Source organism: Coregonus clupeaformis, chromosome 17 (assembly GCF_020615455.1).
Source record: "Coregonus clupeaformis isolate EN_2021a chromosome 17, ASM2061545v1, whole genome shotgun sequence".
NCBI lineage: Eukaryota > Metazoa > Chordata > Actinopteri > Salmoniformes > Salmonidae > Coregonus > Coregonus clupeaformis.
This window is the reverse complement of record NC_059208.1, coordinates 45,131,532-45,157,492: the sequence shown is the minus strand read 5'-3', so window position 1 is coordinate 45,157,492 and position 25,961 is coordinate 45,131,532. Positions and strand designations below refer to the sequence as shown.

Genomic DNA, 25,961 nt, shown 5'->3' with positions numbered 1-25,961 from the left:
GGTGTCAAGCTTATGGTCATGTGGCAGCAGTGTGTAGGAGGGAGATTCCTAGATGTGAGAAGTGTGCAGGAGGACATGAGACAAAGGAATGTGTAGTATCGGTGGGAAAAGTTGTGTGTGTAAACTGTAGGGGTACCCATGATGCTGGAGATCAGAGGTATCCGATGAGAGAAAGGCAGGTTGAGGTTGCCAGGATCAGAGTAGTGCAGAAGGTGTCATATGCTGAGGCAGTGAAGAGAGTAGTAGAGGAAAATGGGTCCAGGGTGAGGGATCCTAAGAGGATCCTTGTCAGTAGGCCATGGTCAATAGAGAGCGATAGGCCTCCTGTAGCTCAGTTGGTAGAGCATGGCGCTTGCAACGCCAGGGTTGTGGGTTCGATTCCCACGGGGGGGGCCAGTATGAAAAATGTATGCACTCACTAACTGTAAGTCGCTCTGGATAAGAGTGTCTGCTAAATGACTAAAATGTAATAGGAATAACATGTGCTTAAGTACGTTGTTGTTGCCGTTCATGTCCATGGTTGTCAACTGTACTGCAGGAATGGGACATATTTCACAGATGATAGATGTTGTGGTGGCAGCTGATTTAGAATAGTAGGCTGATACACAGCCAATTCAGTAGGTGGCAACATGTACCTATAACATTTGTTTGAAGACCGCCATAATATAGAAGAAGAAGAAACAGAGCATGGTATTTTATGCGACAGGAACAGAGATATTAAGCAAAGGAGGAGATAGGAATCCCATTAGTCAATGGATGGAGGAACGTATAACGCCCCACCCAGCAGACTGTCGATCAATTGTGTTCACGTTGTCATGCTGCTTTGTGCGGTTGCTAAGCTAATGGTCATGTAATAGAGTACCACAGTATGAGTCATAATACCCATGAAACCTAGCGGTCAAACAGGGAAATGGTTCCAATCATTTTTTCACCATTCATTTTCCCCATAAGGGATTTTAGAAACACTTTAAACAAGGGCTGTGTAGGCTTACCCTGGCGTAACGTTTTGATAACCGTGTAAATCTCTCTAGGACAAGGTGACTTTTATCGATATATTCACCTGTATTTACCCCCCAAAAATGAAATGCTAATTAACTGCTAATGTGGCTATCATAAAGAACTACAAATGCCATGATGATCTGGACAAGACAGCCGAATTGAGGCAAAAGTAAGAATCTCTGGATTAACCATCTAATGTTAGCTAAATGTAGTAATGAAAAAATTGGCAACATTTCTTTAAATGGACAATTCTGTGAACTGTCTTGTGCAAGTTTTAAATTGACACAATACCTGTTAGCAAAGGTGTCAGCTAGAGATGACGTGCAGGAGCTTGCAGGGATTTGTAGTCTTGCACGAGTAAATAGAGCCTAATATATTGATAAAAGTCACCTTGTCCGAGAGAGATTTACATCGTTATCAAAACGTCACGCCATGGTAAGCCTACATGAAACACAGCCCTTATTTTAAGTGTTTCTAAAATACCCTATGGGAAAAATGAATGCTGAAAAAAAACCTATTGGAACCATTTCCCTGTTTGACCGCTAGGTTTTATGGGTATTATGACATCTCCACTGTGGGGCTCTATTCCTTCTCAAAGTCAGGGTATGAATCAAGAAAGTGTCTATTTTCCTCGAAAGTGCGTAATGTCACGATTCCAAAGCTATACAATATTACATATAGCAAGTTAATTATCTCACATCTCTGAAAAGATTTGTAATGTTGTACTTCTTGTCGACGAAATTCATGCTAATGTTGGATTTTTGAGCTAGCGCCCATTCCCTCCTTGAAGGAGAGCTCTCCTTGTCACAGAATCGCAATGGGCGATAATACGATTCCAATGTAGTTTCCTATCTCCTCAAAAGTACCTCTGAGGGGAATTAATTTAGTGTTACACCCGGAAACAGAATAGTTGTAGTTTTTTGCGTTTACTGCTGATGGAGCTAGCGGTGTTGTGGCGGGTAAGATAATGTGTTGTTTTGTAAACTGATATTCACCAATTAATTTTAACATAGTATTCGCCTTGTGGGAAATTCGTTTGTTGAAGTGTTGTCCTGTTGAGAAGAATTTCCAGGCTAGTAGCGAAGGCAGTTTGTTAGCTACTTAGCTAGCTAGCTTAGCTTGCTAGCCGTCATACCACAACGACAGGCGCTATGAGGATGCCATTGCCACTGACTGATGCCATGGCCAACACCACTCACTCAGTAACAGCTAACATTTGTCAACTGAAGCTAACTGTATGCAAACGTCTGCATACATACTACCTCTAGCTAGCTATGTTACATAGCGAGGTCTGATGGCTAACGTAAGTACTTTACAGAAGGAGCTGAGCAGAAAAGTATTGACATTTAGCTTTGAGTGTTAGCTAGTATTAGTAGGAGTAGCTAGTGTCCATATGTGTACAAAACATAGTGTGCGTGTCATTCCTTGCCCTCATCCAATCTGAGCTGACAACTGGACAGGTAAAATCGAATTATCTTATACTTACTAGCAAGGATATTCTATTCTGCCATATGGCTTCCCACCATCTTGTTAGACCAGTGCAGATCAAAGGGTCCAGAGGATAGCTCAGCTGGTAGAGCACGGCGCTTGTAACGCCAAGGTAGTGGGTTCGATCCCCGGGACCACCCATACACAAAAATGTATGCACGCATGACTGTAAGTCGCTTTGGATAAAAGCGTCTGCTAAATGGCATATTATTATATTATAGAGGACACAAGGATAGGGAGACACTTTAGACTAGTGATACATGCCCACCATAAACTCTTTCCATGGTTGTTCTCAATCAATGTCATAGATGGTACTACATGATGAGTCTGGTCCGCAAACGCAAGTCCAGCTCTCTCAAAGGCGGCCCTGCCAAGTCTATTAGGACAGGGCAACTACAGTCTACTAGAACACCAGCATCCCACAATGCATCATCACCACTCACAACAGAGGCCAGTGCCATCGTTACCATTTCCAAGGAGGAGAGAGGCCTGGAGATCCATGGGACATCGTCGCCATGGAGACGGTCTCCCAGGTTCAAGAGTCATGGCCTGATTGGCCAGGTTCCCAGCCCAGACCTTCTTGTTGCTGATGGTAAGTAGAGGAAAGGGAGAAGGGGGCAAAGGAGAGTAATTCTCACTTCACATTTAGCTTTTAATGATACGTTTTATCTATGTTTTGTGCCTCCTACCTAAGCAATTGATATATAGGTAAATAAGTGAGGGTCTTGGATTTGCAGGATCTCCAGGTCAGGTAGAGAATGAAGAGGAGGCTGTCCAATGCAGCCCTGTACAGTGCCCCCCTCAGATAGAAGAGGATACAGACACAGACCTGGTCATCACTATGGGTGAGGAAAACCTATATCTATTAACTGGCCGCCCTTAGCAATTGATCCTGAAACAGTACTCACATCTTGTATAAAACATGAACAAGGTAAGGAACGGTGCACAAAATGACCTCCGAGCAGGACCTGGTCCACAATTGATCCAGAAGTAAGCTCAGCTAACCATTTTCCTTTTATAGCATGAGAAAAGCATACTGTAGGAGCTCAAGACTGACTGACTCTCTCTCTTTCTCTCTCTCTTGCTCTTTCTTTCTGTTTCTCTTTCTCTGTCAGATGCCAGGCAGGGCGGGGGACACAAGGGCAACAGAGGGAAGAAGGGACGAGTAAAGAGGAAGAGCGCTGCGGACGGAGAGGTGGGGGACGGACAGCAGGAAGGGGCCGGTCCAGAGGTGGAGATTGACAGGGAGCTGGACCGTGAACTAGAGAACAAGTCCAGACAACACAACTTGACCACGGCCAACGTCCGCAACATCATTCATGTGAGTGCAGAGAGGGGCCGATGCACCACTCATTATGACCCTACCCCTAAGTCACTCATAGCTGCAACCTAGCCAATGTTCCTTATGCAGCTAGTGTGGACTGTAGATTTCCTACAAAAACAATTTGCCTAAAACATCACATACACATAGACTGACAGACAAATACAGACAGGCTAATTGTAAGCCTGGTTTTAAACCTTTTTGACCTTTGACCCACAGGAAGTGATCACCAATGAGCATGTGGTGGCCATGATGAAAGCAGCAATCAATGAGACAGAGGCCGTGCCTGCCTTTGTGAGTGTCAACCATTGCATTTCCATGTCCAAATGAATACTTTTCCAGTTGGTTTCAGTTGAGAATTGACACGTTCAAGTCTCTGTGTGCATTTTCATTTAACTTCTTTCTCATCTACCTCTTAGGAACCCAAGATGACACGTTCCAAATTCAAGGAAGTGGTAGAAAAAGGAGTGGTGAGTTCACTGCCTCTAGTGTGTACGTTTTAGCATACATTTAGATTTGTCATGTTATGCTATTGAGCCTCTTGTAATTACATTTTTGTGTCATTTCAGGTAATTCCCACTTGGAACATCTCACCCATTAAAAAGGTCAATAAAGAGAAGGTAAGGGAAAGGGATACCTAGTCAGTTGCACAACTGAATCCATTCAACCGAAATGTGTCTTCTGCATTTAACCCAACCCAATCAGAGAGGTGCGGGGGGCTGCCTTAATCGACATCCATGTCATCGCCGCCCGGGGAGCAGTTGTTGTTGGGGGTTAACTGCCTTGCTCAAGGGCAAGACGGCAGATCTTTCCCCCTTGCCTTCTCGGAGATTCGAACCAGCGACCTTCCGGTTACTGGCCCAATGCTCTTAACCGCTAGGCTACCTGCTGCCACCATCAATTGTCCTGCTACTGCTATTAAAGTAGTATCAAACACTCAATACTTGACTGGAAAGTATGGCACGTACTGGAAAGGGCTGAAGTGCTTGTCTGTTTCTTTCCCTTCATTTTCAGTCTCAACAGTTTGTAGACATTCAACTAGAGGAGGAAGACTCCTCTGATGAAGAGTACTGCCCCGACGAAGAGGAGGAGGACGAGACAGTGGAAGATGTAAGAGATTCATAGGATTTGACTGTGTCTTGTTGTTAGCTTGAGGCCTGAATATATATATATATATACACACACACAGTGGGGAGAATAAGTATTTGATACACTGCCGATTTTGCAGGTTTTCCTACTTACAAAGCATGTAGAGGTCTGTAATTGTTATCATAGGTACACTTCAACTGTGAGAGACGGAATCTAAAACAAAAATCCAGAAAATCACATTGTATGATTTTTAAGTAATTAATTTGCATTTTATTGCATGACATAAGTATTTGATCACCTACTAACCAGTAAGAATTCCGGCTCTCACAGACCTGTTAGTTTTTCTTTAAGAAGCCCTCCTGTTCTCCACTCATTACCTGTATTAACTGCACCTGTTTGAACTCGTTACCTGTATAAAAGACACCTGTCCACACACTCAATCAAACAGACTCCAACCTCTCCACAATGGCCAAGACCAGAGAGCTGTGTAAGGACATCAGGGATAAAATTGTAGACCTGCACAAGGCTGGGATGGGCTACAGGACAATAGGCAAGCAGCTTGGTGAGAAGGCAACAACTGTTGGCGCAATTATTAGAAAATGGAAGAAGTTTAAGATGACGGTCAATCACCCTCGGTCTGGGGCTCCATGCAAGATCTCACCTCGTGGGGTATCAGTGATCATGAGGAAGGTGAGGGATCAGCCCAGAACTACACGGCAGGACCTGGTCAATGACCTGAAGAGAGCTGGGACCACAGTCTCAAAGAAAACCATTAGTAACACACTACGCCGTCATGGATTAAAATCCTGCAGGCGCACGCAAGGTCCCCCTGCTCAAGCCAGCGCATGTCCAGGCCCGTCTGAAGTTTGCCAATGACCATCTGGATGATCCAGAGGAGGAATGGGAGAAGGTCATGTGGTCTGATGAGACAAAAATAGAGCTTTTTGGTCTAAACTCCACTCGCTGTGTTTGGAGGAAGAAGAAGGATGAGTACAACCCCAAGAACACCATCCCAACCGTGAAGCATGGAGGTGGAAACATCATTCTTTGGGGATGCTTTTCTGCAAAGGGGACAGGACGACTGCACCGTATTGAGGGGAGGATGGATGGGGCCATGTATCGCGAGATCTTGGCCAACAACCTCCTTCCCTCAGTAAGAGCATTGAAGATGGGTCGTGGCTGGGTCTTCCAGCATGACAACGACCCGAAACACACAGCCAGGGCAACTAAGGAGTGGCTCCGTAAGAAGCATCTCAAGGTCTTGGAGTGGCCTAGCCAGTCTACAGACCTGAACCCAATATAAAATCTTTGGAGGGAGCTGAAAGTCCGTATTTCCCAGCGACAGCTCCGAAACCTGAAGGATCTGGAGAAGGTCTGTATGGAGGAGTGGGCCAAAATCCCTGCTGCAGTGTGTGCAAACCTGTTAATTTGCAAATGAATTACTTACAAATCATACAATGTGATTTTCTGGATTTTTGGATAAAAATTACAGACCTCTACATGCTTTGTAAGTAGGAAAACCTGCAAAATCGGCAGTGTATCAAATACTTGTTCTCCCCACTGTGTATATATATATTTTAAATCATGCATTGTAAGGCATTCATCATGCTTACGGAGTCATTGTTGTAGTTAAATAAGCGAAACAAAGTGTTTCAGCTTTATGACCTTTAGAATGCCATAGATACATTATGCTTGTATATTTCAATACTTTAAATAGAAAATGTGTTGTGTTTCTATGTATCTCTACAGTGGGGAAAAAAAGTATTTAGTCAGCCACCAATTGTGCAAGTTCTCCCACTTAAAAAGATGAGAGAGGCCTGTAATTTTCATCATAGGTACACGTCAACTATGACAGACAAAATGAACTATGACAGACAAAATGAGAGAAAAAAAATCCAGAAAATCACATTGTAGGATTTGTTATGAATTTATTTGCAAATTATGGTGGAAAATAAGTATTTGGTCAATAACAAAAGTTTCTCAATACTTTGTTATATACCCGTTGTTGGCAATGACACAGGTCAAATGTTTTCTGTAAGTCTTCACAAGGTTTTCACACACTGTTGCTGGTATTTTGGCCCATTCCTCCATGCAGATCTCCTCTAGAGCAGTGATGTTTTGGGGCTGTCGCTGTGCAACACAGACTTTCAACTCCCTCCAAAGATTTTCTATGGGGTTGAGATCTGGAGACTGGCTAGGCCACTCCAGGACCTTGAAATGCTTCTTACGAAGCCACTCCTTCGTTGCCCGGGCGGTGTGTTTGGGATCATTGTCATGCTGAAAGACCCAGCCACGTTTCATCTTCAATGCCCTTGCTGATGGAAGGAGGTTTTCACTCAAAATCTCACGATACATGGCCCCATTCATTCTTTCCTTTACACCAGGGGTGTCAAACTCATTTTAGCTCAGGGGCCACATGGAGGAAAATCTATTCCCAAGTGGGCCGGACCGGAAAAAATCATGGTATATATAACTTAAAAACAACAACTTCAGATTGTTTTCTTTGTTTTAATACGATCAACATACAACATAAAGCTGGAGCCTGAGGACAGTGTGTCCAAAATAGTACAAGCACAACATCACTATTAATCATAAAACACGTCAAGTTTATTTGAAAATTCTAAAGAAAAAGAACACACAAACACACAATGCCTCAGTGATTAACAGAACTGTTTCACAGATCACAGAACTATATCAGGGTGTCATTTCTCAGGCAGAAATGTAGATAAAAATAATGAAATCCTGTTCCCCAAACAAGTTCAAGAACCACAGAGTCAAGAATAGGTTAAATATACAAATAAAATCAATTAAAAACAATAGCACATCAACATAAAAACATATAAACATAAAGCTGGAGCCTGAGGACAGTGTCCAAAAGCACAACATCACTATTAATCATAAAACACCTCAAGTTATTTGAAAGTTCTGAGGACAAAGAACACACAAACACACAATGCCTCAGTGATTAACAGAACTGTTTCACAGATCACAGAACTATATCAGGGTGTAATTTCTCCTTTTTCATTTTCTCCTGAGTGGCGCAGTGGTCTAAGGCACTGCATCGCAGTGTTAACTGTGCCACTAGAGATCCTGGTTCGAATCCAGGCTCTGTCGCAGCCGGCCGCGACCGGGAGACTCATGGGCGGCGCACAATTGGCCCAGCATCGTCCAGGGTAGGGGAGGGAATGGCCGGCAGGGATGTAGCTCAGTTGATAGAGCATGGCGTTTGCAACGCCAGGGTTGTGGGTTTGATTCCCACGGGGGGCCAGTATAAAAAAAAGATGTATTCACTAACTGTAAGTCGCTCTGGATAAGAGCGTCTGCTAAATGACTAAAATGTAAAAATGTAAATTTCTCAGGCAGAAATGTAGATAAAAATAATGAAATCCTGTTCCCCAAACAAGTGCAAGAACCACAGAGTCAAGAATAGGTTAAATATACAAATAAAATAAAATCAATTAAAAACAATAGCACATCAACATAAAAACATATAAACATAAATCTGAAAGCGTTGCTCAAACTCCCGTAACAGTCCCGTTATTTTATCTTTGAACCGCTTCATGTCTGCCACATGTTGGGTCGCGCGCACACATTTTTCAGACAGGGGAAGTGAGCTGCATCACCACCGGCAAGTTGCGTCTCCCACAATGACAGCTTCAACTTGAAAGAACGTATGCTGTCATAATACTGCGTGACAACTTTGTTGCGCCCTTGCAGCTGTTTGTTCAAGTTATTCAGGTGCTCTGTAACATCCACCATAAATGCAAGGTCCGGCATCCATTCTGCGGAATGAAATTCTAACACTGGTTTGCCCTTTTCTTCCATGAACTGTTCAATTTCTTCTCGTAAATCAAAGAAACGCCTCAGCACAGCACCTCGGCTTAACCATCTTACCTCAGTGTGGTATGGCAGGCCATATATGTGGTCTTTCTCTCTGAGAAGGCTGTCAAACTGACGGTGATTCAGGCTTCTGGATCGGATGAAATTAACAGTTTGGATGACCACCTTCATGACGTTATCCATCTTTAATGACTTGCAACACAAAGCCTCCTGGTGCAAAATACAGTGAAAAGTCCAAAAATCACGTCCTCCATTTGCAGATTGCACTTTCTCTCTGAACTTTGTCACAACGCCTGCTTTTTTCCCGATCATTGAGGGCGCACCATCTGTAGCCAGGCTGACAGCGCGGGACCAGTCCACTCCGACCCTGTCCAGCGCGCCGACGAGTGCGGTAAAAATATCAGCTGCTGTCGTTGTATCTGTCATCGGCACCAACTCCACGAACTCCTCGGTGACGGTCAATGTGTCATCAACTCCGCGGATGAAAAAATGGCCAGTTGTGCAACATCTGTAATGTCCGTGCTTTCATCAATTGCAACCGAAAACGCAATAAATGACTTTACTTTTTGCTTCAACTGGCTGTCCAAATCCACTGAAAGATCGGAAATCCTGTCTGCAACTGTGTTTCTTGTCAGGCTGATATTTGCAAAAAGCCTGCCGCTTTTCAGGGCACACAATCTCCGCTGCCTTCATCATGCATGTTTTTACAAATTCACCCTCACTAAATGGTTTTGAAGCCACTGCGATTTCATTAGCAATGAGGTAGCTAGCTTTCACTGCAGCGTCACTGATGTCTCGGCTGTGAGTAAACACAGACTGCTGTTTCTTCAGACCCGCCAACAGTTCATTCACCTTCTCTCATCTCCGCTGTCCTTGAAAGTTGTCATATTTGTCGGCATGAAGACTTACATAGTGGCGACGAAGGTTATATTCTTTCAGCACTGCAACATGCTCTGAACACACCAAACATACAGCTTTCCCATTCAATTCCGTGATTAAATAGGATGACCATTTTTCTTGGAACACTCTGCGTCCACTTTTCTTTTTTTTGACAGAGACATATTGGGGCAATGAGGGTGCCAAAGCACATAATGTTAAAAGTAGAAGCCGTAATATATATCGCGGGCAAAACAAAGTAGCTCATTGGCTGCACGTGCTTGACCTACTTGCTCTGTCCCGGTATAAACAGTTTGCTTGCTTAACACAATTGCTATTGCGCCATCCAGTGGACGCAATTGGAACAGCAGTTTATTTTATTGAAAAATTGCAGCGCATTTTTATACTTTACATTTTTTTTATTTTTTTTATTTATTTTTTTAAATAATTTTTAAAAAATCATCTCGCGGGCCGGATTAAACCCGTTTGCGGGCCTGATCCGGCCCGCGGGCCATACGTTTGACACCCCTGCTTTACACGGATCAGTCGTCCTGGTCCCTTTGCAGAAAAACAGCCCCAAAGCATGATGTTTCCACCCCCATGCTTCACAGTAGGTATGGTGTTCTTTGGATGCAACTCAGCATTCTTTGTCCTCCAAACACGACAAGTTGAGTTTTTACCAAAAAGTTCTATTTTGGTTTCATCTGACCATATGACATTCTCCCAATCCTCTTCTGGATCATCCAAATGCACTCTAGCAAACTTCAGACGGGCCTGGACATGTACTGGCTTAAGCAGGGGGACACGTCTGGTACTGCAGGATTTGAGTCCCTGGCGGCGTAGTGTGTTACTGATGGTAGGCTTTGTTACTTTGGTCCCAGCTCTCTGCAGGTCATTCACTAGGTCCCCCCGTGTGGTTCTGGGATTTTGCTCACCGTTCTTGTGATCATTTTGACCCCACGGGGTGAGATCTTGCGTGGAGCCCCAGATCGAGGGAGATTATCAGTGGTCTTGTATGTCTTCCATTTCATAATAATTGCTCCCACAGTTGATTTCTTCAAACCAAGCTGCTTACCTATTGCAGATTCAGTCTTCCCAGCCTGGTGCAGGTCTACAATTTTGTTTCTGGTTCCTATGACAGCTCTTTGGTCTTGGCGATAGTGGAGTTTGGAGTGTGACTGTTTGAGGTTGTGGACAGGTGTCTTTTTATACTGATAACAAGTTCAAACAGGTGCCATTAATACAGGTAACGAGTGGAGGACAGGGGAGCCTCTTAAAGAAGTTGTTACAGGTCTGTGAGAGCCAGAAATCTTGCTTGTTTGTAGGTGACCAAATACTTATTTTCCACCATAATTTGCAAATAAATTCATAAAAAATCCTACAATGTGATTTTCTGGGAAAAAAATTCTCAATTTGTCTGTCATAGTTGACGTGTACCTATGATGAAAATTACAGGCCTCTCTCATCTTTTTATGTGGGAGAACTTGCACAATTGTTGGCTGACTAAATACTTTTTTCCCGCACTGTATATATATTGAAATTAATGTATTGAACTTTGTGTGTGTGTTGTAGACATTTCAGGAGAGTGACATGGAGAGCACGGCCTCGTCTCCTAGGGGAACCAGAGGAGGCTTCCACAGGGGAATACACACACAGTGGGACGACGACCGGAGCTGCAGCCCCATGCAGGTGACACACACACTCTTCAATACAATTTTTTATATTTGTATTTGTACCTCAGGCAATGTATATGTAAAAACATTTGTTTTTACATATACAGGTCCATCGCAGCAGGTCCAGACACTTGAGGGCGGAGGTGGTCCCCATGGGCCCTCCCCCTCCACCCCAGCCTTCCTCCTCTGGCCCCCAGGGTTCATCTACCACCAGGGCCCCTCCAGAGTTCAGCTTCCTGGAGAAGCTCCATGCCGTGGAGGAGGAGCTGGCCATAGGTCCCATCTGCCTGGAGCCCTACCAGGTACCAGGGCGATTTCACGCCAGGATAGGCCGAAAATATTTTTGCTATCTTAGATTGTTCTGGCAATTCTCACATAGAAACTTAATTGGGAGGAATGATATTTCACATGCTTTTTACATTTGTATCACTATTTTTTTGTTGGGAAAATCATAATGAAAGTGGCCATTTTAGGCTCTTTTTAAACCTATACTGTACATGCCTCCTGTAAGACCCTATGATTTGTGAAACGTACATGATACAGACAAACTCTTGGTGTCATTATAATCCTTATAGTGTGCTCTAAAATGTGGAGTATGTCTAGATTCTGAAATACAATTTTTCAACATTATAATTATTAATATCTCAAATAACCTAATTGATTTTGTTCATTGTAGTAATAATAATAATATGCCATTTAGCAGACGCTTTTATCCAAAGCGACTTACAGTCATGTGTGCATATATTTTTTACGTATGGGTGGTCCCGGGGATCGAACCCACTACCCTGGCATTACAAGCACCATGCTCTACCAATTGAGCTACAGAGGACCACATATGTAAGACATATTGTTTGGAACAATATACTCTACAAGTACATCACATTTCCAGAGTGGGCTCTCTGCTAATTCTGAAGGTAAGATTTGTTTTATGAACACCACCAACACAGTAAATCGGAAAATGGATTCAAAGGGAACTCCCTCTGCTGGAGATTTGCTGAATGTGCAATCCTAAAGGAGGGCTGTGATTGGTTAATGACCTAAAATGTCAAATTCTATGTATAAAATGGGTCATACCTTCAAAAGTACCAGAGTCCACTGGAAATTTGACGTGTTTGAAGAGTATATTGTTCCAAACAATGTCTAAAAATAAGCTAAATCAAAAAGGTTTCTTTTGCGATATTGATATTTTGTATGTTTAATCAATTAATGTGCAAAATACAGTTGTTTTTCAGAATCTAGACACTACATATTTTATAGCACACTAAGGAGTATAATGACACCAAGATGTTGTCTGTATCATGTACAGTTCACAGGGTCTTACAGGAGACATGTGTAAGTCTAAAAAGGGCCCGAAATGGCCACTTTCATCATTATTTTCTCAAATGGTTTATGATAAAAATTAAAAAAGCCTTCCTTCCTCCCTTCCTCCCAAATAAGTTTCTATGTGAGAATTGCCAGAAAAATCTGAGATACCAAAAATATTTTCGCCCTATCCTGCCGTGGAATCGCCCACCACCCACACCAGACAAGCACTTACAGTGGGGAGAACAAGTATTTGATACACTGCCGATTTTGCAGGTTTTCCTACTTACAAAGCATGTAGAGGTCTGTAATTTTTTATCATAGGTACATTTCAACTGTGAGAGACGGAATCTAAAACAAAAATCCAGAAAATCACATTGTATGATTTTTAAGTAATTAATTTGCATTTTATTGCATGACATAAGTATTTGATACATCAGAAAAGCAGAACTTAATATTTGGAACAGAAACCTTTGTTTGCAATTACAGAGATCATACGTTTCCTGTAGGTCTTGACCAGGTTTGCACACACTGCAGCAGGGATTTTGGCCCACTCCTCCATACAGACCTTCTCCAGATCCTTCAGGTTTCGGGGCTGTCGCTGGGAAATACGGACTTTCAGCTCCCTCCAAAGATTTTCTATTGGATTCAGGTCTGGAGACTGGCTAGGCCACTCCAGAACCTTGGGATGCTTCTTACGGAGCCACTCCTTAGTTGCCCTGGCTGTGTGTTTCGGGTCGTTGTCATGCTGGAAGACCCAGCCACGACCCATCTTCAGTGTTCTTACTGAGGGAAGGAGGTTGTTGGCCAAGATCTCGCGATACATGGCCCCATCCATCCTCACCTCAATACGGTGCAGTCGTCCTGTCCCCTTTGCAGAAAAGCATCCCCAAAGAATGATGTTTCCACCTCCATGCTTCACGGTTGGGATGGTGTTCTTGGGGTTGTACCCATCCTTCTTCTTCCTCCAAACACGGTGAGTGGAGTTTAGACCAAAAAGCTCTATTTTTGTCTCATCAGACCACATGACCTTCTCCCATTCCTCCTCTGGATCATCCAGATGGTCATTGGCAAACTTCAGACGGGCCTGGACATGCGCTGGCTTGAGCAGGGGGACCTTGCGTGCGCTGCAGGATTTTAATCCATGACGGCGTAGTGTGTTACTAATGGTTTTCTTTGAGACTGTGGTCCCAGCTCTCTTCAGGTCATTGACCAGGTCCTGCCGTGTAGTTCTGGGCTGATCCCTCACCTTCCTCATGATCATTGATGCCCCACGAGGTGAGATCTTGCATGGAGCCCCAGACCGAGGGTGATTGACCGTCATCTTGAACTTCTTCCATTTTCTAATAATTGCGCCAACAGTTGTTGCCTTCTCACCAAGCTGCTTGCCTATTGTCCTGTAGCCCATCCCAGCCTTGTGCAGGTCTACAATTTTATCCCTGATGTCCTTACACAGCTCTCTGGTCTTGGCCATTGTGGAGAGGTTGGAGTCTGTTTGATTGAGTGTGTGGACAGGTGTCTTTTATACAGGTAACGAGTTCAAACAGGTGCAGTTAACAGGTAATGAGTGGAGAACAGGAGGGCTTCTTAAAGAAAAACTAACAGGTCTGTGAGAGCCGGAATTCTTACTGGTTGGTAGGTGATCAAATACTTATCTTGCAATAAAATGCAAATTAATTACTTAAAAATCATACAATGTGATTTTCTGGATTTTTGTTTTAGATTCCGTCTCTCACAGTTGAAGTGTACCTATGATAAAAATTACAGACCTCTACATGCTTTGTAAGTAGGAAAACCTGAAAAATCGGCAGTGTATAAAATACTTGTTCTCCCCACTGTATAATGGCTCCTGCTAGACCAGCGTTTCCCAAACTCGGTCCTGGGGACCCCAAGGGGTGCACGTTTTGGTTTTTGCCCTAGCACTACAGAGCTAATTAAATTAATAAACTAATCATCAAGCTTTGATTATTTGAATCCCTGTGCTAGACACAACCCATCAATGCGGTGCTCATAGATTTAAAATGGAATGCAATAGAAATGCGATTTTACACAACTTTGCACTGGTAACCTCCTGCTTTTGCTCTCCCCCTACCCCTCTCACAGCCACCCATGGCGGACGGTCTGATGGCATGTCGTACTCGCTCCAAGAGACCCCTCCGGGACGTCCCCATGGGCCAGCTGGAGGCAGAGCTCCGCGCCCCCGACATCACGCCTGATATGTACGGGTGTGGCTCCGCCCCCGAGGACCGCGAGTGGACCCACTGGCTTCAGGGCATCATGACATCTGACATGTACAACGATGGTGAGGGGGTGGAGCGTGTGCGCGCTGCTCAATTCCAAATCCACCCCCAGCAACTACCCTCGACAGCTAGTGTAGATGGGACATTCTCACGAAGCTGTCAAAAAACAAAACTAATTCTCAAGTGTCATTTTTCACAAAATGTCCTCTTGAATCACTGAGACTATAATTACATAATTATTATAGTTTTTAAAAAATCAGATATGCATTTGACCAACATTTCCACAAATGTCTCATTACTGTAACAGTCCAAAAATAACAAATCAATATTCCTAATATTTTTTGAACATTGCTTCCCTAATGAAAAGGCCTGAGTTAAACATAACACTGAAAATAAAATAACATTTTACTTTTTCCCAATTTGATTTCTTTATCCATTTCTGTAATGAGGCCAAGTGGGGTAAAAGGGGTGTTTTGAGAATAATAACCTCATTCTGAAGGCATATAACCAAATACGTTTTCTTGTGCTCATCTAAGGACTACTCTAGATCAGGGTTTCCCAAAGTCTGTCGTGGGGCCCCGCCGGGTGCACGTTTTCGTTTTTTGCCCTAGCACTACACAGCTGACTCAAATAACCAACTCATCATCAAGCTTTATTTGAATCAGCTGTGTAGTGCTAGGGCAAAAACCAAAACGTACACCCGGGGTGGCCCCAGGACCTACTTTGGGGAAACCCTGCTCTCATGGAACCCTGTTGGTGACATACTCACTCTTGCACACAAACTCTTGCACTCTGTTCCTCTTTCTCAAATGTTATTTTTCTTTTCAGAGGAAGGCGATGATGATGACGACCCTGAGTATAACTTCCTGGCGGAGATCGACGAACCCGACGTGGAGGATTACCGCAACGACCGAGCCGTCCGCATCACCAGTGAGTTACCTAGGGACGGAGCTGCCTAGCAGCCAAGAGATGGAGTCAACTTGTCTAGGCTGTGACTGTCAGGCGCTGACCCTCATCTCCCATTTTTCATGATTTTTTTTCAGAAAAGGAAGTGAACCAGTTGATGGAAGAGTTGTTTGAGACTGTAAGAGATTCTGTGTTATGTTTGTTTTGTCTCTTTCTCTATCCCTCTGAACACCCCCTCTGTATATGTCCCTTTTTTACCCCTCTGTTTATGTTGTGTGGTTGTCTATGTGTAGAGTATTTATCTCTCCCTGTGTGCTCCAGTTCCAGGATGAGCTCACTGTTCAGGAGCAAGACGAGGAAGGACACGAGGAAGAGGAGGAGAGGGAGGAAGAGGCACCTGCCCTAGGGACGCCCACCTTCAACACACTGACAGATATCCCGTTAGTATACCCGCACACTTATGCACTTCATATACACACAGTTCTGCTGTTGTTTGGTACACTCTGCTGCAGGAAGTTTTGGGGTCATTTAATTCCATTGATCAAATCAAATTTGAATTACATTTTCATTTACATTTTCGTAATTTAGCAGACGCTCTTATCCAGAGCGACTTACAAATTAGTGCATTCACCTTATGATAGCCAGTGGGACAAATATGTGTAGACTAACAGTGAAATGCTTATTTACGGGTCCTTTTCCAACAATGCAGCATTAAAGATACAAAAAAATAGAAAATAGAAATTGTGACACGAGGAATAAATACACAGTGAATAATGAATTCGTAGTCAGTTCAAAATGTAATTCTGTATATTAATGTCAACCTCTAAACACAACCTTTATACCTTCAACTCACCCACCAACCTTTATACCTTCAACTCACCCAGCCAGTGACATTTTTTCAATCTCCAATCACAACCTTCATACCTCTGAGTGACAACTTTCAACCTCCTCTGATTTGACCGCTGTATAGCTGACCCAGTTTGACCTTTGATCCCAAGGTTGGGGGACCCCATGGCGGAGGTGACGGCAGGGAGCTACCGTACGGTGAAGGAGCAGCTGGCCGCCATCCGGCGTCGCCGGGCCCTGCTGGAGAGCCAGGGCCTGTTGGCCCCCAGGAGCCTCGTCACCAAGCCCCGGGAGCCCCCACCTCCCTTCACCCCCACCCTCTCCCACCGCCAGAGACTCCAGCTGCAGCAGCAAGTCCAGCAGGTCTAGGGTCCTTGTCTTTGTGTCAGAGTTGGGGTTAATTCCACAAATTCAATCCTAATTAAATTCCCTGTCCCTGTAAATTCATTTAATTCAATTCAAATTCCAGGTCAGTCTTTGAATTCAGAGATAATTGAATACCTCTCAATTCCAATGTTAGCTAAATTCCAAGAATTCTATTCCCAATTAAATATTATCCCCAACAATTCCACAAATTCGAATTCAATTCCCTCAGGTTTTCAGGCTGATCATGTCACTGTTCCGACAGCCTAGCTATACTGGAAATATTGGAATACATGTTGAAATAATTAAAAACAAATACTGCAGTCAATTTTTTATACTAAGTGCATTAATTCCATTAACTGGGAAATTTACAAATATTGAATTTCAATTCTAAAAATGAAATGTTTTTACAAATTCCAATCCAAAATTCCAATTGAATTAAACGCTAATTCTCCACTTCATGAGTGAATTCAAATTAAATTTCAAATTAAATTAGAATTGACCCGAACCCTGCTTTATATTTAATTGAGCTAAATCAAAACCTAGGTAGTAAAATCCTGGTCAAGCTTCCACAATTAAGATAACCTTTGTTTGTTTCTCGGTCGGTAATGACTGTATTTTCCTCTGTCTGCAGCACGTCCAGCTCCTGACCCAGGTCCACATGTTGACCAGCCCGGTGGCTGCACTGCAGAGTGAAGCTGCCACCACCAAGCAGTTCCTGGTGAGAGAGAAACCTACTGACAAACACACTTTCACTGGTGCCTTTATCGGCACTAACTTATAAACATACTCTCATTCTCTCTGATACTCCCATCATATCTCTCTCCCTTTCATCTCTCTCTCTTAAAATATATATAGTTAATGTAGTCCTTCCCTACCTCTCTGCCTCAGATGGAGTTACAGATGTTTGCCCAGCGTGGGGAGTTGACCCAGGGCCAAGTGGAGCCAGGCTTCACCAGTGTGTTCAGAGCCTGTAACCTACAGGGGGCACTGTCACTACTAGAGGAGCTCTCACTGTCCCCAATCCCTTACCAAGAAGCCCCTAACGAGCCACGAACATGCAGGAGAGGTAAGCGTGCGCATGCGTGCGTGCACGAGTGCTATGATGATAGTCAAATTGATGAGGTAAAGACTACTTCTGATAAACGTGTACTCCATTTAATTACAACATACCCGTCTCAATTGAAAATATTTTGACTCATTCAGGATGTAGGCCTAATTCATGTTTAATTAATCTTTCTCACACTAACTGGTTCATTGTGTGTTGCCAGTCCGGAAGTATCCGTCGATGCCCCCCCAGCTGGCATGGCTGTTTGCCACGCGGCCGGTGTTCCTGTACCCTGAGCTACTGCCCCACGTCAGCCTGGACCCAGCCCTGCATTCCGCCTGCTCCGTCAGCATGTTCACCGCAGGAGAGGACTGGTAAGAATGACCTATTATAATGACTAAACGTTATAACCTAATTTAATGCCCATATTGTATCTGATTTCGCATAGAATGCCCATGTTATACTGTATATGCTCTGTTAAATGCACAACTTGTCTTAAACAAATTTGTTTCCGTAGTACGTAAACTCGGAATCTAAATGAATTTGATTTTTGTATGCTTTTTTATGAGTGTTAACAACTCACTGACAAATAAACTAAGTCCGTAGGCTGAGTCCTTTGCTCTTCGCTATTTTGTTTTTTCAGCCTGATCGTCCTGGGCCTGAGGAACCTGGGGGCGACCCTCCAGCCCAAGGAGCTGCTGTGTCACTACCTGCTCCGCGCCAAGAAGGTCTCTCAGCTCCGTGACCACATTGTGATGAAGTGTAAACCCACCCATCCCAACAACGTCATCAAGGTAGGACCCGGATCTACAATTTCTATACAGTATTGCTAAAGTGAATGTGTTAGTGGGACTATTTATAGTTTGGGATAGTGCACACACATTTTTCTAAATTACTTGTTTCTTTAACTTGGACCTGTTCTATAGGCCAGGAGAGATTACGATCCACACTCTAGATTTGTCAACATAGCCATAGCCACTAACATTAACTAATACTCAACCAACATTAGTGTTGACCATGAACAATAAGAACGAATGGACCTCAAAAAGCACCTCTCCCCACGTCTTTTTCAGGCCTACCGGCTCCAGAAGGTGGTCCAGCCCATGCCAGTAGCCTGTGACCAAGTGATGCCGGGTGACCTGCGCCCGCCAGTGGACAGAGAGGAGAGAGCCATGCCCGGATGGCTGAAGGTACCAACTACACTTAGAGTACTACTGCCTGATCCCAATCACAAATCAACACTTAGGATAGTTAGAAACTATATTGTTGGCCACCTAGCATTCCAATTTTCATAGGGGAGCTTCCACTGTATTGCAAACACTTATTGTCAGATCTGCTAACAATAAAGATTTTTTCGGACTGGAAGTTTGTTTGTATCGGTGAAGATAAGATAAAAGTCAACTTTGTTTGGATAAAGGATGAAGTTTCAGGAACCAACTAAATAGTTAATATTGATTTAAATAAATGTTCTATTCCTACAGGGAAGTTTGCCTTATATCTACGAGGCGATCGAAGACCTCAACAGCTTGCCGGATACAGAAGCCATGTCGGCCTGTCAATCAAAGAAAGCCCCACTCATCACGCTTCTCTTCAGTTCCTCCAGAACCTTGGACTACAGCTTCCCAGCCGCGACTCGCTACCCGCCCCAACTCCCCGACAACCTTTCATTCCAGCGCTGTGGCTTCAGGCGCTGGCACCGTCCACCAGCCTGTGACCTCTCACTGTCCCTGGCCGTATCGCACAGCGCCACCCACAGTCTAGAAAGTGGAACTACACACTCAGAAAATAATTCCCAGACTGGTGCTGTGATTCAGCAGTGCATGGCCCACCACAAACTGCAACCCATCCAGCCTGCAACATCCAAACCTCCTCTTCTTCAGCATCCCACCAAACCTCATCTGAAACAACCCCTCAGGCCTCAACCCAAACTTTCCCAGAAGCCCCTGCAGGTCATTCTCAATTTGCCTGCCCCAGTGGCTGTCCTTTGTCCCGCCCCTTCCGCCAGGGTATTGGCCTCCCGGTTGTCACATTCTGCTCTATTGGCCAAAGACCTGGTTGCTCGGAAGTTCAGCACATTCGCCAACCTCCGCAGGCTGCCCAGGCTGCTGCCAGCTCTTCCACCTAACAAGAAGAACCCTCCGCAAACAAACCTGAATACCGTGACCCTTAACAGTGATGCAAACCTCCTTTTGTTTTCCCATATGAATAGTAGAACAACCTCAACTAGTACCGAAACCCAAACCTCTGTCTCTACTACGATTCCTATCGAACAATTCAAGGACAAATCCTCCAGGACCAGCCGGCGGGTGACGAAGAAACCCAAAAGCAGCCTGAAGAGTGAGGGGCAGCCCCAGCCTTCAGCCTCCCGGGAACCCCCTGCACTGGACCAGGCTCTGACCCTAGACGACTATGTCACAGTTGTAATGGAGGAAGAGGAGGTGGTGAAGGGAGAGGGGGGAGATAAGGAGAGGGAAGAGAAAGAGGACTGTGGCAGGGAGGATGGGGATGATTTTGGAATTCCCCTCCTGGCCCTGTCGGAGTCCTCGGCCAGTCCCCCGGGGAGCGTTGACTCCATTGACCCCATGGAGGAGTCAGAGGAGGGGCAGGAGATAACGCTGACCCTATCGCCCAGGCCGTCGGGTATGGGGGACGGAGGGAGAGAGGATGACGAGGCAAGGGGAGTCAGAGATCAGGAGGTAGAGGAAGTGATGTCACCAGCCTCCGAGGAGTCCACGTTGTCCGTGCCAGAGCTGGAAGTGAGTGAAGTCATTCCACACGTTGATATTACAACATATTAATCAATTTTATTTACAAAGTGCTTTACACATATCACACATCTCATAGTTTTGGTTTGTGTGTTATCTTTTCTTGTAGGAGACGATGGAGAAACTGTCAGGGGGGAGGTCAGAGGACTCGGAAGAAGGCGAACGATCATGCACACTCTCAGGTTAGCATCCCGCCTATCTTTAAACACCACAACATGGAGGGACACACACATACGGTTTTTCCACTAGGATTTTTTCAGCAGCGGTGGCAAAGTTAGCAAAGTGGGGGTGGTCTTCCTGGGGTCTTCCTGTGCAGGGCGGAGGATGGGGTCTTCCTGGGGAATATAACTATATTATAAATAAAATATATATGTATATATTTTTTTGCATAGTGTCGGCCACAATTTGCAGTGGCAGCTGCTGCTAAATGCGTATGGGGGGGAACACTTCACATAGCATTGATATATTTCATAAACCTATTCCTTTCAGATTTCTACAAAGTCCTAGGGGTCTATTTGGAATTTGGGAATCCTCCTGCTCTTCTCCCATCTAACCACACCTGCTGGATTTGATTTGTCCTTCCCAGGCTGCCGTAGTAGCACCCCCAACCCTCCCAGCTCAAAGCACGAGCAGCATCACACTGGAGAAGTTGGCAGTGAGGGGAAGTCCAAAAGCCCAACAATCCTCTACGACGATGACGACGTACTCGACAGCGACCCCCTGAGGGACAAGAAGGAAATAGCCTTCGCTCAGAATTATCTCAACAGGGTAAATAGTAATTCATTTTATTTATAAAGTGCATTTCTCGCACCCAAGGCACATAAAAGGCTGCAAAGGCTTTGGGCTACATTTTCTGTCTGATTAATACCCCTTGCATTGTGTGAAGTTGGCCAAAATAATCATTTGAAATAGACTGGGGTGGCATTCAATCCGAAACCACATCGGAATAAGGCAGCTTGCGATTGCATAAACAACTGTTGTTGCAGTTCTAGAAAGGTCTGGAACTCACCTTTCTGGTAAAAATAGTTATAAATTGCTGAGATGTACTCACTTTGAGGACACAAGCTCAAGTACATAGTACAAACATATGACTTTTCATATTTTTCTTATTCAACAAAAGTGGGGCAATAGGGCTGGAAATGACAAAAAAATGCTTTCTAAATATAGAAACAAATTATAAACTACTTACTAAAAGATTTCACCTTAGAACAGTAAAATAAATATGATCATACTTAGTGACAGTACAATATTGGCACAATTTCATATAACTGACGACAGACATTTCTTCTAAACAAATCAAATCGTATTTGTCACATGCGCTGAATACAACAGGTGTAGACCTTACCGTGAAATGCTTACTTACAAGCCATTAACCAACAATGCAGTTCAATAAATAGATTTAGTTAATATTTTCTTAAATAAACAAAAGTAAAAAATTAAATAAAAAGTAACAAGAAAATTACATAACAATAACGAGGCTATATACATGGGGTACCGGTACCGAGTCAATGTGCTGGGATACAGGTTAGTCGAGGTAATTTGTACATGTAGGTAGGGGTAAAGTGACTATGCATAACAGATGATAAACAGTGAGTAGCAGCAGTGTAAAAACAAGGGGGGTCAGTCAATGTAAATAGTCCACTGAGCGGCGCAGAGACACCATTCAAATGTGTGCAGATTCATTACAACTGCAGCTTTAAGCATGAAGTCCATCTGTGACCAAGAGAAAGTGGTCTTGTTTAAATTCTATGACATTATGTAGTATTTTTTCATATTGAGAGCTCTAAATCTGACTGAGAATATCACCGTGAGATGAAACCACAACTGTTGTATTCGCTAGACTGTCCCCTTTCATATACCGTCTCCCAGGCTGGGCTCAGTCACTCAAAGGAAGAGCAAATCAATTATTTGTCTGGATAGGCCAGAAAATGTGACACGTCACTCCTTATGCAAATGTCCCTATATAGGGGACTTAACAGCTAAGAAGTTAAGAAATCCTTAATCCTACTGCAAATATAACTCTCTTGCTCTCTATGACCAGGTGTGCCATGCCCTGCAGGAGGTGCCGGGGCGCGTGGAGGAGTTTCTGGAGGTACTCAATGAGTTTGAGCAGGATGGAGATAAGCACACCTCTGTGGATCTCTTCACGAGGCTAAAGCCTGTTCTGAATGAGTGGCCGGAGCTGCTCCGAGACTTTGCTGCCTTCCTCCATCCCGAACAAGCCCAGGAGTGTGGACTGGTATGTGCTGGCTTGGCCTTCTATTCACTTTGTAAATACACACTTTGAAACTTGTCCATTACGTGTGTGCGCACACGTGCATGCTTTTGTTTGTGTGTGTGTGCTTTCATCAAAACTAAAGCCCACTGGTCTGTTATTTGTGTGTGACAGACGGTGCATAGTCTTATTATTCCTTCTCCTCCTCCCCCTGCCGTAGCTCGCAGAACAGCAGGCATTTGAGCGTAGCCGGCGCTTCCTGCGACAACTGGAGCTGAGCTTTGGGGAAACCTCCTCGCACTACTGCAAGATAGTGAGCGTCCTTCAAAGAGGCCCTACTCTCAGTCCTGCTGGCATCAAGGAGGTGTGCTAGGGGATGCTACATTGATTTCACATTCACATGAGCAGAATGTTCTACCTTTGTCTTGGAAAACGGCAATATAACATAATATCAAATCTAGCAAAGCAGATGGGATTGAAATATCATAGTGGAGGTCCATTTATTTATCAGATTCGAGAGGTAGTATATTAGAACATTATATGTCTCTTTCTCTGTCTTTCAGATGAAAGCTCAGATGGCTACCCTTCTCCGAGGTCACACCCACCTACAGGGGGAATTCTGGGGGTTTTTCAACGAGCTCCACGTACGGCCCTCGCTGCGGTGTCAGACTGAGAACAGAGGCTGTGGTGATGTGACCAACACAAACTCCATTTCCCGGAAGTCAGCAGCAAATAAACCTAAGAGATGCCAAGGTCCTAAAACCCCAAAAGCCAAACAAGAAAGGGAGGATGAAGTGGACGAGGAGAAAGAAGGGGATCGCTCCAACCGCCCAGTCTGTGCCAAAAACATCTCGCTTACACCCAGTGGAGAGAAAGTCATCCTCTGGACCAGGTTAGAGCCATTGTCCTCCTGTTGTATACTCATTTAAGGAGTGGGATGCAAAGTGGATTCTACCATTCTGGTATATTGTCAAATAGATACTTCGCAATACAAATTATTGTATTCAATCTTGTTTCGTTATTGTTATTTTTTAACAGGGAGGCGGACCGTGCCATCTTGACCGCCTGCCAACAGAAGGGAGCTAATAAAAGCACTTTTCAGGCCATCTCCACCCAACTAGAAAACAAAACAGCCAATGAGGTGGGAGTACCAAACCCAGTTCCATTTCTACCCCTTACCACTTCCCATAGCCCCACAATGGGGCTGAAAGAACAGGATAGCAATGTGAAGGAAACTGCTAGTTTGGGTAGAACCATCACCATGTTACTACCTATTTAGATCTGTGAAGGGCCACAGAAGGGCCAACAGCTAGACCAATGGGTACTAAAATGGAACTGGGTCTGTGTGTGATTTAAGATGATTCCTTTGGCCATTTTACCCTTCTATCCCTTCACTGTAACCTTCCTAAACATGTCTCCTCTAGGTTTGCGCCCGTTTCCAGGACCTCATGCGCCTGTTCCGTTTCTCCACCCAACGGGTCTGCTCCGATGAGATTAGTGACACAGAGCAGCCAACCAGCAGCAGAGAGCCAGAACCGGACTGAACTGGACCCAACACCAGGGATGTGTTCAGCGGGGCACAATGTGGAACGTTCAAATGGACATATACTGAGCGTGGCCCAGGGGAAGAGTTCTGTTATAACAGTCAGCTGGACTGACCTGAGAGCAGTCCAAGCTACAGAAAAGGAGGAGCACTTGATTTAACAATCTCTGAATACTTGGCTGGGACTGTATAAGAATCTCTGACTCAACACTATAGGGGACTGCAAAGACGTTTCCCTTAGATGTCACTATATGGGTCCACTAATGAGAGGATTCTTTACATTTATGTGCTGGTGTGCATTAGTGTAATGTGCAGGCCACATGAGGTTCCTGGTGTTATGAACCATTTAGGTGGGAGGAGGTGCAGTAAATGTGAAGTACAATTGTCTTGATTGTATAAAGGAGTCAATGATTGGAGAATATGTAAAAGTGGTCGTGGTGCCTTGGCTCCACATAATATTTAGTGTGCTGTTGAGGGGATTTCAATGAAAATGGACACATACAGTAGCACAATCATGTTAAAATGATCAGCTGAAATGTAAATATTTTGTTAAAGGGGAAAACGGGTAATTGATTGCCAACAACCAGGGCAGGCCCCAGGCATAAGCGACATAGGCGGTCGCCTAGGGGTCTCAACTTACTGTTACTTACAACTTACTATTGAGAGTTAGAATAGTAGAATACACAAGGTGCAATTTCGAAATTTGGTTGTGCATCAGCAGTTTTTCTCATGTCAGTCACTAAATTAGCCATGTCCGCTAACACTTTTTTGATTGGGTTGGGGGCTGGCTAGACTAATTTACCATTCTTGCCTAGGGCCCCCAAATGGCGAGGGTTGCCCTGTTGCCAACTACAAATACAGTTTGCCATTCTGTTTTGTAATGCATCTACTGGTCTTACATGGTGAGTGGGTGGGAATTTTATTTAATTTTTTTATTTCACCTTTATTTAACCAGGTAAGCCAGTTGAGAACAGGTTCTCATTTACAACTGCGACCTGGCCAAGATAAAGCAAAGTAGTGCAATAAAAACAACACAGAGTTACATATGGGGTAAAAAAACAAAGTCAGAAATACAACAGAAAATATATATACAGTGTGTGCAAATGTAGCAAGTTATGGAGGTAAGGCAATAAATAGGCTATAGTGCAGAATAATTACAATAGTATTAACACTGGAATGCTAGATGTGCAAGAGATTATGTGCAAATAGAGATACTGGGATGCAAAATAGCAAATTAAATAACAATATAGGGATGAGGTAGTTGGGTGGGCTAATTGTGTATATTTGAATGAAATGTACACATTTGTTTTACAGAATAAAACAATGGTGCCTTCTCTCCAGTTTGTTGGAATTCTTATTTATACTATTTGATGTCTGTAAATTGATGGCGTATATTTGGGACAGGTGCCATGTACAAATAAAAGGTAACTTGTACTGTATGAAGCCA

The 25,961-nt window shown here is 44.0% G+C and overlaps 1 protein-coding gene across 1 annotated transcript; it reads left to right on the top strand.

The window, feature by feature from the left end:
* Window positions 1–1,901: 1,901 nt before the first annotated feature.
* LOC121586901 (GON-4-like protein) lies at window positions 1,902–25,506 on the top strand. The gene is made up of 27 exons (XM_041903940.2): window positions 1,902–1,958; window positions 2,796–3,079; window positions 3,225–3,332; window positions 3,603–3,808; window positions 4,028–4,102; window positions 4,228–4,278; window positions 4,378–4,428; window positions 4,823–4,918; window positions 11,186–11,302; window positions 11,394–11,588; window positions 14,692–14,890; window positions 15,657–15,758; window positions 15,872–15,912; window positions 16,056–16,174; window positions 16,733–16,943; window positions 17,578–17,664; window positions 17,835–18,012; window positions 18,215–18,365; window positions 18,635–18,785; window positions 19,065–19,181; window positions 19,473–20,747; window positions 20,866–20,938; window positions 21,343–21,524; window positions 22,798–22,995; window positions 23,192–23,335; window positions 23,535–23,863; window positions 24,010–25,506. Exons 2-27 carry the CDS (start codon window positions 2,806–2,808, stop codon window positions 24,248–24,250), a joined length of 4,971 nt encoding a protein of 1,656 aa, XP_041759874.2. The 5' UTR covers window positions 1,902–1,958; window positions 2,796–2,805; the 3' UTR covers window positions 24,251–25,506.
* Window positions 25,507–25,961: the final 455 nt, after the last annotated feature.

Bases quoted from the DNA above. Each gene is read 5' to 3' on its own strand.
- LOC121586901 (XM_041903940.2), top strand. From the start codon at position 2,806: ATGATGAGTCTGGTCCGCAAACGCAAGTCCAGCTCTCTCAAAGGCGGC. The intron at 4,103-4,227 runs GTGAGTGTCAAC...TCTACCTCTTAG, and splicing joins CAGAGGCCGTGCCTGCCTTT to GAACCCAAGATGACACGTTC. The intron at 20,748-20,865 runs GTGAGTGAAGTC...CTTTTCTTGTAG, and splicing joins TGTCCGTGCCAGAGCTGGAA to GAGACGATGGAGAAACTGTC.